The 14,720-nt window shown below is 39.1% G+C and overlaps 1 protein-coding gene across 2 annotated transcripts in view; it reads right to left on the bottom strand.

Moving 5' to 3' along the window:
- Nucleotides 1-3,251: 3,251 nt before the first annotated feature.
- Nucleotides 3,252-14,720, bottom strand: part of LPAR1 (lysophosphatidic acid receptor 1) — a 56,229-nt gene continuing 44,760 nt past the window's right edge. For both annotated transcript variants that reach the window (XM_053465847.1, XM_053465848.1), the window contains exon 5: nucleotides 3,252-3,900. In XM_053465847.1, the coding sequence (XP_053321822.1) occupies nucleotides 3,599-3,900 (302 nt within the window). In that variant the 3' untranslated portion in view covers nucleotides 3,252-3,598. The remainder of the gene's footprint in view (nucleotides 3,901-14,720) is intronic.

The following is a 14,720-nucleotide window of genomic DNA, read 5'->3' as shown; positions in this document are numbered from 1 at the left end:
CAAAAACTGACATACTAGTGTTTGCATTGTAAACCCACTTTGCGTGTTAGGAAATTGTAGGATCAGGTTGCACAGAAGAACAATCCAGCATCAGAGTTAAACCGCCCATTTACTGAAAGAGTTTCTCATCCATCCCTAAAACTTTTCAGAGATTTCACAATTGTTAAGTGCTTTTAGAATAAGTACAGTTCATGTACAAATGACCTCCATATCTAAGATTTAGAAGGTCATCCTTTCAAACTGTAGATATTACACATTCTTCACTCCATTTTACGGGGGACGTTCTAGCAGACAATTCTTTCTATAATCCATCTGCCTACTTTACATCACTTCCACTTCCCTCTGACTTCCTAACATAACCATCTGTATCCTCTCCAAAGCGGCACCATCATTTCTGCATTCTCTGTTGATCAAATGTATTATTTACAATTAATATATATATATATATATATATATATATATATATATAATTGTTTACAGGCAACCGCACTGTTCAATTTGTGTATAAAATACGTACTATTATAGCAAACAACAACCCAATTGCACACTTATATGGATGCTGGGTGAGCATATGAAATAAAATACAGATTTCATAGCATGTGGAACATTTACATGTATGTGTTTAGAACACTCCCTCTGATTTTGGTCATGTAAGGAATACAAGATGTGCAGTCAAAATTTGGAAAATTGAAAGAAAAAAAAATAAAATTAGAATCGTGTGTTTTTGTGCATAAATGTCTTATATAGGAATGTTTTGCAGTAGTTCTTTATTGAATTTTCATGAAAACCAGAAATTATAATTCTTAGTCTTGTTTGTAACCTGCATGCCTACTAGGTCAATGGTACCCTCCAACCTAGACATTTTTTGCCGCATTTTTCTTTTCCCGCAGGATTAAGTAAGTCACATGTGACGCAAGACAAAAAAAAATGTATGGGTCAGGATATCAAACTGTGGGCAAGGTAACACCGGGAGTTTGTCTTAACATTTAGCACAATGTTTGGTGACATACAATGTAAACGTGCCATGAATAACAAATATGATGGCCATTGGACTGCATGCACAATTATTAACATTGCGTTCTGTGACAACACTGTGAGCACACCAACACTCTAAGCCACACAAGAAGAAAACTTAGGTAAGTAGACCCTATATCTGTACCTTTACTAAACGTCTTTCTGGCATAGGATACAAATAAAAAAATTATACGTTGCCTAAAGTGGACCTTGTCATTGACATGTAGGTGGTGTGCATGATTTTATTCAGGATCTACCTATTTAAAAAGCGTGTCACAATGGGAATTGTTGGTTATGCTAGCTAGGGCACAAGGACCAGTCATAAGGAGCTTTATGCACTCTGATTGGACCTTGTCCTGCTCAGTATTACGGTTCCTAAATAATCAAAAACCCAGAGTCAGCAAAAGTGTGTAGAATGCCAGGGTACGGTATGATGGGAGCTGGGTCTTGCCGGCAACCGATAGGATGGGATGACAATCCAGGGATGGTTAGAGGTTTCTGCCGACATAGCGTGGTCATTTGTAATGACAGCAATTAACTGGGATTGGTCCATGATGATGGGAATATACACCGGTATAGACATATTTTAGTTTAGAGAACACAGGAAAGACAAGATCCTTACAAAAAGCCAAACCAAACAAGTAGTCCAAGAGTTGCTACACTACAACATCATAAAAGGTTATCCAGATGAAGCAAACGTTTATCTAGAAGGACAAAAAAATAACAAAAAAAGGACTGGGTTTGAAAATAGTTTTCTTTTCATCCATTTTCAAGAATGCCAATTTGAAAAGGTTTATCAAGGAACCTGTATTTCATTTGGCCATTAAATGTTATGATATTACTATATATTTTAACAAAACCTATGGTTACCTATTCTATTTTTTTTTTACACGAATAATAAAAAGTCACAAATTTATACAGACAATAAAATGATATTCCAATCTTTTAGTGCAAAATTGTTAAGAGAAGATGTATCGCACTACAATCTCATTTACAAGTGTTTTGCATTTTTGTGCTTCATAAAAACTACAGTAATTTTTTTTTTTTTTTTTATAAACTTCCCAAGAAGCTTAAAAATAACACTAAAAAGGCACCCTGATACACATCTAGCCATTCCTTCCATTCTTAACTTTAGAAAATCCCTTTCTTCCCGTATACCTCCGGAAACCAAAGCACTTCCATCTTTCCTCTGCATCAATAACATAAGTTAATCATTTGATTCCATTTGCTCCTTGGGAACATAAAACACCAGTTTAAAGACCGGCTGTAGAACAGAGTTACACCCTAAAACAAAAGCTCACTTGAGTGGTTATGAGTTGTAACAGACACTTCTAATTGGTGTTCTAGAGCGCCACAGGTGAAATGGTGCTTCAATGGTTCTAGAACACTGCATGTATTTTGTCCAATGAATGGCTTTGCAGAGGAAAACCACTAAGTAGAAAAACAGAATTTGATAGCAGAAGATCACTTGGCCCATCTAATGTACCCATTTTTAATGGGCATGACTTTTTTCTAGAAAAAGAAAAAAACCCTTAAATATTGCCCTAGAACAAAAAGACAAGTTCTAGTCGGTTAAAGTCTTATTTCATTGACCTATTGTATTCTAAAGTTTGAAATTCATAAAGAGTAACAGTTAAGGACCAAAGATGCATACTCTAGAATGCACCCATTACCAAATATTAATTAGGGTGGAATAACAGCTATCTCTAGTTAACGATCACAGATTAGGTGTAGGGTTTAAAGACGCTTCTGTCTTGGCACAAAGCGGTTATTTTAACCCCTTAAGGACAATGGGCGGTCCCAAAACCCATTGAAAACAATGCATTTTGAGCCCGTACATGTACGGGCTTTGTCATTAAGGGGTTAAGAGATAAAGCCCCTAATTAACATCGCACCAACACATAACACAAAGTTTAATCTTTGTTTTTTCTGAGACTGTTATCCTGTTTATTTAATTATTTGGAGGTTATTGTAAGCTTTATGTATGTCCTTCAAATCAAACACAATGCCTCTCACCTAAGTAAAAAAAAAATAATAAAAAAAATATATATATATATATACACATATATATATTTAAAACTTCATATAACGGAGAAAGACTACACACAAAACTAACACAATGCTTTTTGTTTATATTAGAAAAATATCTATTTCTTTCCTTTTTTTTTTTAAAGCAGTGCAGCTATACAAATTGTTTTACCAAGTCACTTCAAAACAATGTCCATCACAGGCATGCTGATGGGACTAAAATGCATTTTTTATTTTACTATTAAATGGGATATATCATTACAAATAAAAAAAAGACCTAGGTTTCTATATGAAATGGCAGTTTAAACTGTGAAAGGTCCACATAGTGTTCGTTTGCAGATGAACCCTTATTTTTAGCATAATACGTTAATGTGTGTTATTCTTCTTGCATTCTTCTGGTTTTGGCAGTGTCGTAGTAGCCCATTAGTGTTCAGAAAAACAAAACTGTTTTGTTAGCACGACTCCTATCCATATGCTAATGTGCTGCTCTTGGTTGCAATGCAGTGGCTCCAGCCTGGCTGAAAGATCTATGACTCTCGTCTTGCCGTGTCTTGTTTCAAACGACAGAATGGTCATTACTGTGAACACCAGCCAAGATGGTGTGATTGAGGGAGGACGCCGATCGATCTGAACCTTCGGTGGGCCCGTTAACATTCTCTGCTCGCTGGCAGCACAGAATCTGTTTGAATGTGGCACTCATTTCCTTGTCTCTGTAGGAATAAATAATGGGGTTCATGGCCGAGTTGAATTCTGCAAGGAGCAAGAAGAACTTCTCGTAGGCAAGGATGTTGCATTGTGGGCAACACACATCGAGTAACAAAAGCACAAGGCCGGGAGTCCAACACACAATGAAAGCTCCTGAGAAGAGAGAGAGAAAGAGAAAGACCATGAAATCAACAGATATTAGTGGTAATTATTTCCATCCATGACACTATTAGGTCTCCATATTGTAAATCAGAACGATTAAACAAAACACTCTTCATTCTACTGAAGTTTTAATTACACACAGTTGGACATCAATAAAACTATGATCTTAGGGCTTATAGATAATGTATAAAAAAAAGCAGAATGCAGAGACTTCATTATCCAAATAACCATATTGGAGAATTCTAGCGGGTCTACATTGTTCCTACTTCTTCATTTAACACCATATGGTGGTGTATCTTTCAGGAGTGTTGGGACAAGTCGTCTACAATACATATTTCAAGACCAGGATGGTGTGCCAACCAATTCCTGCACATCTGGCCTACAGCCAGTTCTGGTACTTGGTATCATAGTAATAAGAATCTTGTACTGTAGATTAAATTTTTATGAAATAGTTGTGTAATGAGCCACCATGCAATTAAATTATATGATATAGTTCTCTTTTTGGGAATTACACATTTTCTTTCCAAGAAATGAATGTTTTGTCCACTTCCCTAATAGTATTTTGTATATTGTTTTGCCAAAAAAACTAGTACATTATTATTTTTTTTATTTTTTTACAGCTTGCCCAGACATCCAGGAACCAAATAAGATGTTTGGTCACAAAAACTGAACACACAGCCAGCTATAAGTCAGAGAAAACCATGTCATTGTCGGGCTAATGAACTAGAAAAAAATAATCACTAGAAAACCGACCTTGTATGTTTTTCTTATATTTTAGTTAGACCTGTTTTATGTCACTTGCTCCATGGACAGTTTGATGAAAAAGATTTTTTTCTTTTTCTTTTTTTTTCTTCAATACAAGAAAGACCTGGCCCATACGATTACAGACCATTCATATTGGATTTATTCATATCTGGATTCAAAGCTACATAACATATTATTTGTGCGGACGTTAAGCAAAGCAGGTGTATAAATCTCTATTGTGTGTGTTTAAAGGCAATAATAGAAACAGAACACAGATGCAGAATATGGCATACGTCCGGAACCGGATCAGATTAACTATGAAAAACTGTGGGTTTGCCAGACATATGTTGGGAAGCTGAATACCTGCCCAAATGATGACAACTAACCCAAGTTCACACTCTTCGTCAATTTACAAATACTTTACAATGAAACTTTGGGCGCTTTTTTAGAACTTCTGGGAATCTGATTAACTTTAAGCTTCCTGTCCCAGTCTGTACTCTCTTTTCTGGATCAGTACCATTATGATTTGTAACAGGTCTACAGGAAAGGATGCTGAAGGATAACAAGTATATATCCTCTTTCTGTTGCCCTTACTAGCTTCAAAGACCAGAGGAAATGTTTGTGTCTTTATAGATCTTTTGGTTACAGGAAAGCATAACTAAACTGCATGCACAAAAAGAAACCGCCTGAAATATTTTGGTAACCAAAAATGTGTACAGTATCTTGTGATTTATTGGCCTATTAAAAACCTGCTGTAACAGTCATAAAGCAGAATTAAAAGTCAGGCCTGATCAAACTCTAGCCGCCAGGGGACTAGGATTTGCTTGCTGGGGCCTAAGGTCCCCCACCTGCTGAACACTAACTGGCTCTATATAGTCATTTCGCATTTCCTGTTGCTGGCCCGGCTTTCCCTTTTTATGCATCACACAAAGCCTGTAAGCTGGGTCATGTAATAAAAAGTCACACGGCTCACAGTAGTATCATGGCAACCCCATGGCAGTTTTTATTTTTAAGGAACTATTTTAAAAAAAAATGGATTTTCATACATTGCATCAGTTTTTTTCACCCAGGGGCCTGATCGTGACTGTCTCTTTAAAAAGTAAGTAGCTGGATATCTTGAAATGAAATTAGAGAAGAAGTGAAATGTCACTAAGAAACTTTAGATTTATAAGGTGACAGCATCTGGCAGAAGGATAAGCTGTCTGTTTTTATAGCCTAGGATCATATTTGCATGATGTAATAATCCACGCCTGATGGAATCTGGAAATATCGGAAACAGGAAGGGTTGCTTTCCTGTGCTGAACCAACACTTCCATAGCAGTAACGAAGTTATCATCGCCAGCATGTGCGTCTGAAAAGCTTTAGCAGGTGATCAACGCAGTGCAAGAGGTTAGTAACGTGAGGAACATGCGTTAACCCCCGAGATATGAAGTCCATGTAACTGCTTGAGTGAAGTTATATGGTAGAACACAGAAGTTGACACAGGTGGAGACCTGTCAGTAAACCAATTAGAATGTGGCTTGTTGAGATAGAAAATATTCGCCACCAAACAATGCTTGGCCATCCCTTGAGTTATAGCCCAAGACTAAAATAATGTCCCTGTGTAACAACATGACTGGGAAGAAGAGATACAGAAGCCACAGCGACAAAGTTGTCCAACTTTTAGAACTGTGTGCAGTCAAGGGTAGACGGAACCTTAGTTCAGCTTCCCTCTACACACAAGATCATGTTACATTTGGATTTCAGAGAGCAGATCAAAGAGGACGTGGCACAGAACTAATGTTGTGTAAAATTACAGTGTCGCTGGAAAAGGTAATTACACGAGGTGACAAGAAAATAGCAGTAAAGTCTAAGCATGCACTCTTTATTAATGGTTAATCACGACGGTGCATATGATGCTAAAGAAATGAAGTAAATTCTAAACCAGCGGAATACTTGACTTTTTTGTGTTCCAAGATGCCTTTTAAGGAAGGAGAGCTGAGTAGCATATAGACTCGACCTGGTGTCTAGAGCGAGATAACAGATGAATATCAAACCGTGTCAGTAACCAGAGGTAAGCATAGCCCCGGCCCAACAAGCTGCTTTGGCAAGTGTTTAACCCCTAAAAATACTAAGTAACCCTCTCACTGAAACCAATTATAGGAAGGTATAAGAGAGAAGAAAGGCAAAGTTTGTAAACCGTAACTGCGTTTAATCTTTTTCTGTTGGAACAACAAGATAGTCCTTCAAAACACAGACGCTGATGACAGAGAGGAGCCACATGGCCCACCTACTATGTCATCCGTGCACGGCTAATAGTTTTGGATGCAATTTGACTCCTGGCATGGTTAATACCTAAAACAGCATTGTTTTACTGCATATCTGCTAGTAGCTAACCTATACTGAAACTTGTACCTCCACACAGCTTTAGAAAATGATTTCTTGTTCCAACTATGATATAAAAGGAACACTTTAGCCCTACTCCCATGTTATATGCACAGAGCCTATTTTGCATTTGTGCCAATGCATTTTATGGCATGCAAATCAATGCATGCATCGTGGCAGGGAAAACCACTAGTGTAAAAAAAAAAACTCCTTAACCCCTTAACGACAATCCCCGTACATGTACGGGGTTGCCGTGCAACGGGTTAACGACAATGCCCGTACATGTACGGGCTTCCGTTAAACAGCTGCATCGCCGCGATCGCGGCGTTTTCGCCGCGATCGGCGGCTTTGCAGCATCCACGGAAGCCTCCCAAGTGAGGCTGACCGTGGATCCGGGGAGGGCAGCCCTCGGCAGCCCTCCCCGGAAGAAAAATGGCCGCCGCCGCACCGATCATGAAAGATCGCGGCGGCGCCCGGCTAAAACAGCGTAGGAAGCGATCTGAATCGCTTCCTAAGCATAAATGGTGTTACTGACATGCCTCGATATCGAGGCATGTCAGTAACACTACCCCCCTACCCCGATCACCTTGTGATTGCTCCGAAGAGCAACCACAAGTGCCATCCTGTGAATGACGTTGCCGTCATTCACAGGATGGCATCAACAATAGAAATGAGTTCATAGAGGGTCTATCCAGACCCTCTTGTGAACTCTCGAGCTCCTCCTGCAGGTTGAATGCAGGTACTGCATCCAACCATGCAAGGTCAATGGAGCCCAGCTCACTAATGAGTGATTAATAAAAAAAAAAATAAAAAATTTAAAAATAAAATTTAAAAAAATGTTTAAAAAAAATAAAAATAATATGGTAACATATAAAAATCCCCACTGTCACCAAAAAAAAAAAAAAAAAAATTAATAAGCAAGTCCTAAAATTCTTTATCTTTACAAAAATTCCAGCATGGAAAGAGTTAAAATATTGGCATTACAAATGCCCATAGGGTGTCTCGTATTAAAAAATGCATGAGTGGATGGGATAAATTGAATTGGCCGGGTTCAAAGGTGTCCCAAATATGGGACATGGGGGCAGTAGGATCAGATGTCTAAATGGCCAAAAAATACACACCTCACAAAGGCGGCCTTTTACCTCCCAAATAACCCAACAAATCCATGCATGTGGGGTATCACTGCGCTCAGGAGATGTTACTGAACACATATTGGGGTGTTGTGTGACACGGACATATACCAGGAGCGATAAATTTATACCTGAAGTACAACGTGTGTGAAAAAAATACAAAAAAATTTACTACCATAAAGTTTCACAAAGGCTGGTGGTAAAATTAGTGCATGGAAAGGGTTAAATTACCAGCATGTGAAATACCTTGGGGTGTCTAGTTTTTAAAAATATATGACTTGATGGGGTAAATTGCATTGGCCGGCTTCAAAGATACCCGAAATGGTACATGGGGGGAAGAATTACCAGATTTGGAAAAAAAGGTTTTGAAATAGCAAAACGCTACCTGTACTTATTGCCCCATAACGTGCAGAAAAAAGCAAAAAAACATAAAAACATTGGGTATTTCTAAACTCAGGACAAATAGTAGAATCTATTTAGCAGGTTTTTTCATTCGTTTTTGCAGATGAGTAAAAGTTTTTTGTTTAAAAAGTGAGAAAAAGTAATTTTTTAACAAAAAATCCCCATATTTTATCATTTTTTTTATAGTAAATTAGATGATATGATAAAATGAATGGTATCTAAAGAAAGCCCTGTTTGTCCTGAAAAAAACAATATATAATATGTGTGGGAGCACGAAATGAGAAAGAAGAAAATCACAGCTAAACAGGAACACCGAAAAATGTTAAAATAGCCATTGTCCCACAATATACTACGAGTAATAACCCCTATTGTCCTTAAGGGGTTAAGGATAAAAAGAAATGTTGTATACAGGGATAGACACCAACATTGCTCATGGTGGACATCACTGGGGTCTGTGGTGGACAATTTAATGATGCTCTATGGACCTTCACAAACCTCGCCATAGACATTGGTGTCCTTGTGTGTACCTCTTCGTCTATCCCTGACTGTATAAAGTAATATAAGTTTAGCAATGACAAAACAAAAACCTTTCCTCTTCCAACAAATTTCCTGTATCTGTTTCTGTAGGTTGCCATTGTTATCGGTCGGGTGATATTTTTCCTCACACAGCACACTGCGCTGATTCTTTATGGCAGTAATAATGCGGTCTTTCATTAGTAAGGGTCCAGCTGAGTGACTAACAATGATCCATTTCTATTGTTCACCACATTTCCAATGTATTTAGTAACCTATTCCATAAATGTCATGTTGTTTTCTAGATGTGTATAATAAGTCACATCTCGAAGTGAGATTTTACATGTATGAAAGGTCTCTCAAACCCAATATATTCTGGTTCTATTATATATTAGACAAACATATGTAATGACGTGTCCATATAAAACTAAGCAATAAATATGTATTTAAAAAAATATGTATTTACACCTAATCTTATAAATAGGGAAAAAGGTGTAACTTTCCTTTTGCCAGGATCTGCCCGAATCGTAAGGCGGCTGTAAACCTACAAAAGTTTAACTTTAAACTAAGATCTCTATACAATTACACTGATTGACAAACAAACAAAAAAAAATAGTACAAGGTAGTTATGCAGAAGGATGCAAAGTTAATAACGATGAGAAACAGTAGATTTAATACTTTGCTAACTCATCTGACCAAAGAACCACTTATTCCTGGCTTTAAAATACCCCTGGTAGTGGTGTGATACTGTTGTTTTAAATCAAATATTTAAAAAAACGACAAGAATATTAATCTCTGCCTCATTTTCAGGGAACTATAAGCTACCCACTTAACCTTCACCCACTGAGGATAAATGTGAGATTCAGTGGATTCCACGTGAACATTATTATAAACCATACATTAGAAGAGCCATAAAATACCTACTTTGTACTTAATCCTTTGTAAATGATTAAGAACATACCAAGGTCACAAGTTCTACTGGGATATTTCTTTCATTCGCATACTCGAGTCTTTACCCCAGACATATTTACATAAGCATTGCATTTACCCTGTAACTTTATACACTGCGATCTTTCCAAACGGATAGGGGGATCCCTAGAGTTTCCAACATCGTATAGACTCATGAAAGACTCTTTAGAGAAACAAGGCCACACAATTCAGAAAGAAAAACCTTCTCTTCAAATATATTGGCTCCCTGGATATTAAAGGTTGCCAGGCTGAAAACACTTTCCTTATGTTCTGGGAATTTTCCCTGCACTATTTTCCCCCCGTTTTCTGTACTTTCTTTTCCAATTGCATAAAGCATAGTTTTTGAAGTCACTGGTATTGTTGGATTAAATCATCAAAACACTTTTTAAAATCAAAACTACTTCTCCTTCTAAAATTATGGTAGAATAATAATAATAAATATAGAAAATGCCAAATTGTATACACACACACAAATGTAAAAATCACAGTATACTTCATAGGGCTAGACAACTATGTAGTTGTTACTCAGCTGGCTATGGATAATGCATATCAACAGTCTTGGTTCTCGTAAGACAGTTCTGATTTTTGAGCACTGCCCCAATCTTCTGGGTAGTTGCCCCATTGTCCTGCTTTGGCGGGGAGTGGGGGCATGGGCCAGTTGTGGAGAGCCTTTATTTTTCACTAACCGGCCCAGGGGGGTGAAAAAGCAATGATGCACTTCTTGCCGTGTCCAGTTTGCCCATTGTACATACCGTGTTTCCCCGAAAGTAAGACAGTGTCTTACTTTCTTTTTATCCCTAAAAGCCCCACTATGTCTTACTTTCGGGGTATGTCTTATATTGGGAAAAAATTGAGAGTGATGGGAGTTATGATGTACTTTTAGAGCATAATTAGATCATGAAAAAGACATTGGAAATGGTACAGCATAACACCCATCACTCTCACACACTTACCAATCAACACACCTACCAATCCACACGTATACCAATCCACACACATATACACCAATCCACACGTATACACAAATCCACACACATATACACTAATCCACACACATATACCAATCCACACACATATACCAATCCACACACATATACACCAATCCACACACACATACACCAATCCACACACACATACACCAATCCACACACACATACACCAATCCACACACACATATACACCAATCCACTCTCACTTAATGCTTTCCTACCTTTCCTTTCTTCTTTCAGCTTCTTTTCCTCCTCTTCGCTCCTCTTCTTCAGTTCTGTCTTCTTCCTGGTTCAGAGGGCACGGACAGCGGTGGGCGCGGCTTCAGTGCTGTGCGCCGGGATCTGACAAGAAACCCCGGCGCACAACAGCTGTTGCCGCGCAGATCACAAGGGAGCGGTATCGGAGGTCATTAACAGACCTCCGGCTCCCTTGAGTGATTTTAAGCCGGGTTGAACCCGGCTTAAAATCACTCAAGGGAGCCGGAGGTCTGTTAAAGACCTCCGATACCTGCTCCGTCTCTGGAGGGGTGCCGGGTGCCGCAGGTTGGCACCCCCTGGAGTGTGGCGCCCTGTGCGGTCGCACACCCCAAAGGTCGGCCCTGCTCTAAGGGGCCGGCCTTAGGGGTCTGCGGCCGCACAGGGTTTAAATAAAAACATCGGGGTTTTTTTTCAACTTTATTTAACATCCTCCATGTTAAATAAAGTTAAAAAAACTTTATTTAACATGGAGGATGTTAAATAAAGTTAAAAAAAAACCCTGATGTTTTAATTTAAATCCTGTGCGGCCGCAGACACGTAAGGCCGGCCTTGGTGGGGACTTCCCGGCCCCTTAGAGTGGCGGACCCGGCAAATCCCCCTTATATTAGCCGACCCCTCTGAAACCCCCGATACGTCTTACAATCGGGGGTGTCTTACTATCGGGGAAACACGGTATAATGGCGCTATATAAATAATTACAATAAAAGCGAGCCAAGAGGGATCAAAAATGTATTCAAGAGGGTCAGCATTTAGCCGATACACTCAGAGCAGATATTACTCCATACTATGCAATATACTCTAAGGCATTATGGGTTGTTTTTCTTTTTACTGTTTGAAATGGCAGCCTGGTAATGCTTTAATTTGTGATCTGCCTCCAGATGCCATGTGTAACATTTCCAAAATCCTATGACTACAGTGAGAAAAAAAATACCTAAAAACCCCCAAAAAACACAGGACTGTTCCTGGATGAGCAGGACACTTTGCTATAAAATGTTAATAGTATGCTACATGTCAAAGTGAATGCATGCTTTAGAACAGAAGGTCATTGATCAGTAATACCGTGTGTACAGGCTGTGCTCTGGATTTACAGACACGCTTTTCAACTATATAAATCTACAGACGTTTTTACTACACCACAGGAAAGATGCAGGCTTGGCCCAGCGTGAGAGGGAAGCCACTAATTTGGAGAGAGAGAGGAAAAAAACCAGCATAACGTGATCACACAACTGAACACTGCGTGTTTTCTCAGATACTTAAAATAGTTTCGTTTTAATATAACACCTAATACGTTCAGAGGCCTGACAATGGCAAAAAAAAAGTGAATAGGAACGGCCTGAAGGGAGAGTATTAGGTCAACCATATTGGTCTAGAAACACAAATGAAAGAGGTCTTTCGCACGTATACAAAGGATGTGCAAAAAAAAAGATCCAGCCGGAGCTGAAACCTCATGAACTTATTGCAGATGTGTAATTATACCTTGCCATTATACTTGCCTACCCTTTCTGGATGCCAAATATTGAAAAGGAAAGGAACCAAGTATATGGAAATGTTGATTATAAGAAACTGCCATTTGGAATTCTGACATCAAGACAGCTAAAGTCTCAAACTTTTACAGTTATCCACCACATAATGCACATAATGTGACCCTGTGGTAGAAGAGACACTGGTATAAAGGTGGCCCCTGCAGGACCCTATAGCACTTGTTCCCCAAACCCCTTACCAAAAGACACACTGCTAGGCCGGCACTTCCTAAGGTCCTAAATGCAGAGTCTGAGCGGCGGAACATGACGCCACTTCTAGGCACTCAGACATCGTGTATAAGGAGAGAGCAGGGCACCGGCCTTCCTCCTCCTGAGCCAAAAAAGGGGCTTGATTGTGTTTGTAAATATATTAGTTGTGTAAGTATGTTGCTGTTTGTGTATGTATGTATGTGTTTTTGTGAACATAAGGTTGTTAGTCTGTATGTTACTGTATGTATGTGTTTGTGTAAGCATGATATTGTGGCTGTGTAAGTATAATACTGTGTGTGTGGGTATCGTATTGTTTGTATGTTAGTATGTGTGTGTGTGACTATGCCAGTATGTTAAACTGTTTGTATAATCATGTTGGGGAGTGTGAAAATAATGTTACTATGTGTGTGTGAGGGTCCCAACCTTATGTGGGCAGCAGAATGTGTGTACATATAAAATAACACTAAACATACTGTATGCACACATTTATACACACTATAGATTATATATATATATATATATATATATATATATACACACTACTATATATATTACACACATATACACACACACACAGTATATATATACCGTATTGGCCCGATTATAGGCCGCACTCCCCCCCCCCCAGTTTAAGTCTATTATGCTAACGCCAAGGGATATTCTGGGAACACAACTAATGGAAACGTCTTTATGTAGATGCCAGTTACCTACATAAATACCCCAATACAATCATTCTTGCTTTTTTATTGCCTTCTCGGTATCAATCCCATCTCCCCCCCTTTCTCACTATCTCCCCTCTCCCCACTTTGTAGAAGTCCTGCGGTGGGAGCGCAAGACCTAGGTTTCGCTGCTCTGCCGCGGTGCTCGCTACTTCACTGCTGAGCACCGGAATATGATGTCATATTCCGGCGCTCAGCATGAAACGCTGGCACTGCAACCAATACAGAGACCTTGAGGAGGAGAGCGAGGGGTGCCAAACGGGTGCTGAAAACTTATTCCTTGGCGCCCCTCTCTCTTCTCCCAGTCATCACAGCTGCGCAAAAACAAAAAAAAGATGGCATTTCAGTTGGTGAGGCACATGGGGGGGGGCACGCCATGATGTAGTGTGTGCATTTTTATAAGTGTTGTATTAGTATGTCTGTGCGTATGGTTTAGTGTGTCACTGTATTGCATTTGCATGTTGTGCGTGTATATCCACATGTAGTGTTAGGGCGTGTGTATTGGTGTATGGAGTTAGCATGCGTTTGTGTTACTGTAAGGTGTTAATGTTTGTGAGCATATGATGTTAGTGTGTGTTACGGTATGGTGTTGGAATGTAAGGGGTCAGCCTAGTGTTAGTGGTGCCTGGGGAGCGGAGGAGCAGGAGAAAGAACGTGTGTGTGTTTGTGTGTATATGTAAGTGTATGCTGAAGTGTTCAGTGTTAGAGTGAGCGGATGTTAAAGTGAGTATTGAATACAAAAAGGATACATTCACTACTAAAATGTAAAATTAAACAAATGGCATTACACATCTTGCACAGAAGACAGTTATCTCAGCCTTGGAACAGAGTACATGACACAAGGTGCCTGATCCCAACTTCTCCGACAGCCTGTTAGCTCATCTTATTCACCAGTAAAACAATTAATCATGTGAATGTTGGAGCCAGGGTAAAAATGAGACATTTTACTGTGCATTCATCGCAGCCAGCGTGAAGTGGGCAGACAGTACAAGG

This window comes from Spea bombifrons, chromosome 1, assembly GCF_027358695.1.
Source record: "Spea bombifrons isolate aSpeBom1 chromosome 1, aSpeBom1.2.pri, whole genome shotgun sequence".
Classification (NCBI taxonomy): domain Eukaryota; kingdom Metazoa; phylum Chordata; class Amphibia; order Anura; family Pelobatidae; genus Spea; species Spea bombifrons.
This window is presented reverse-complemented; position numbering and strand designations above follow the sequence as displayed.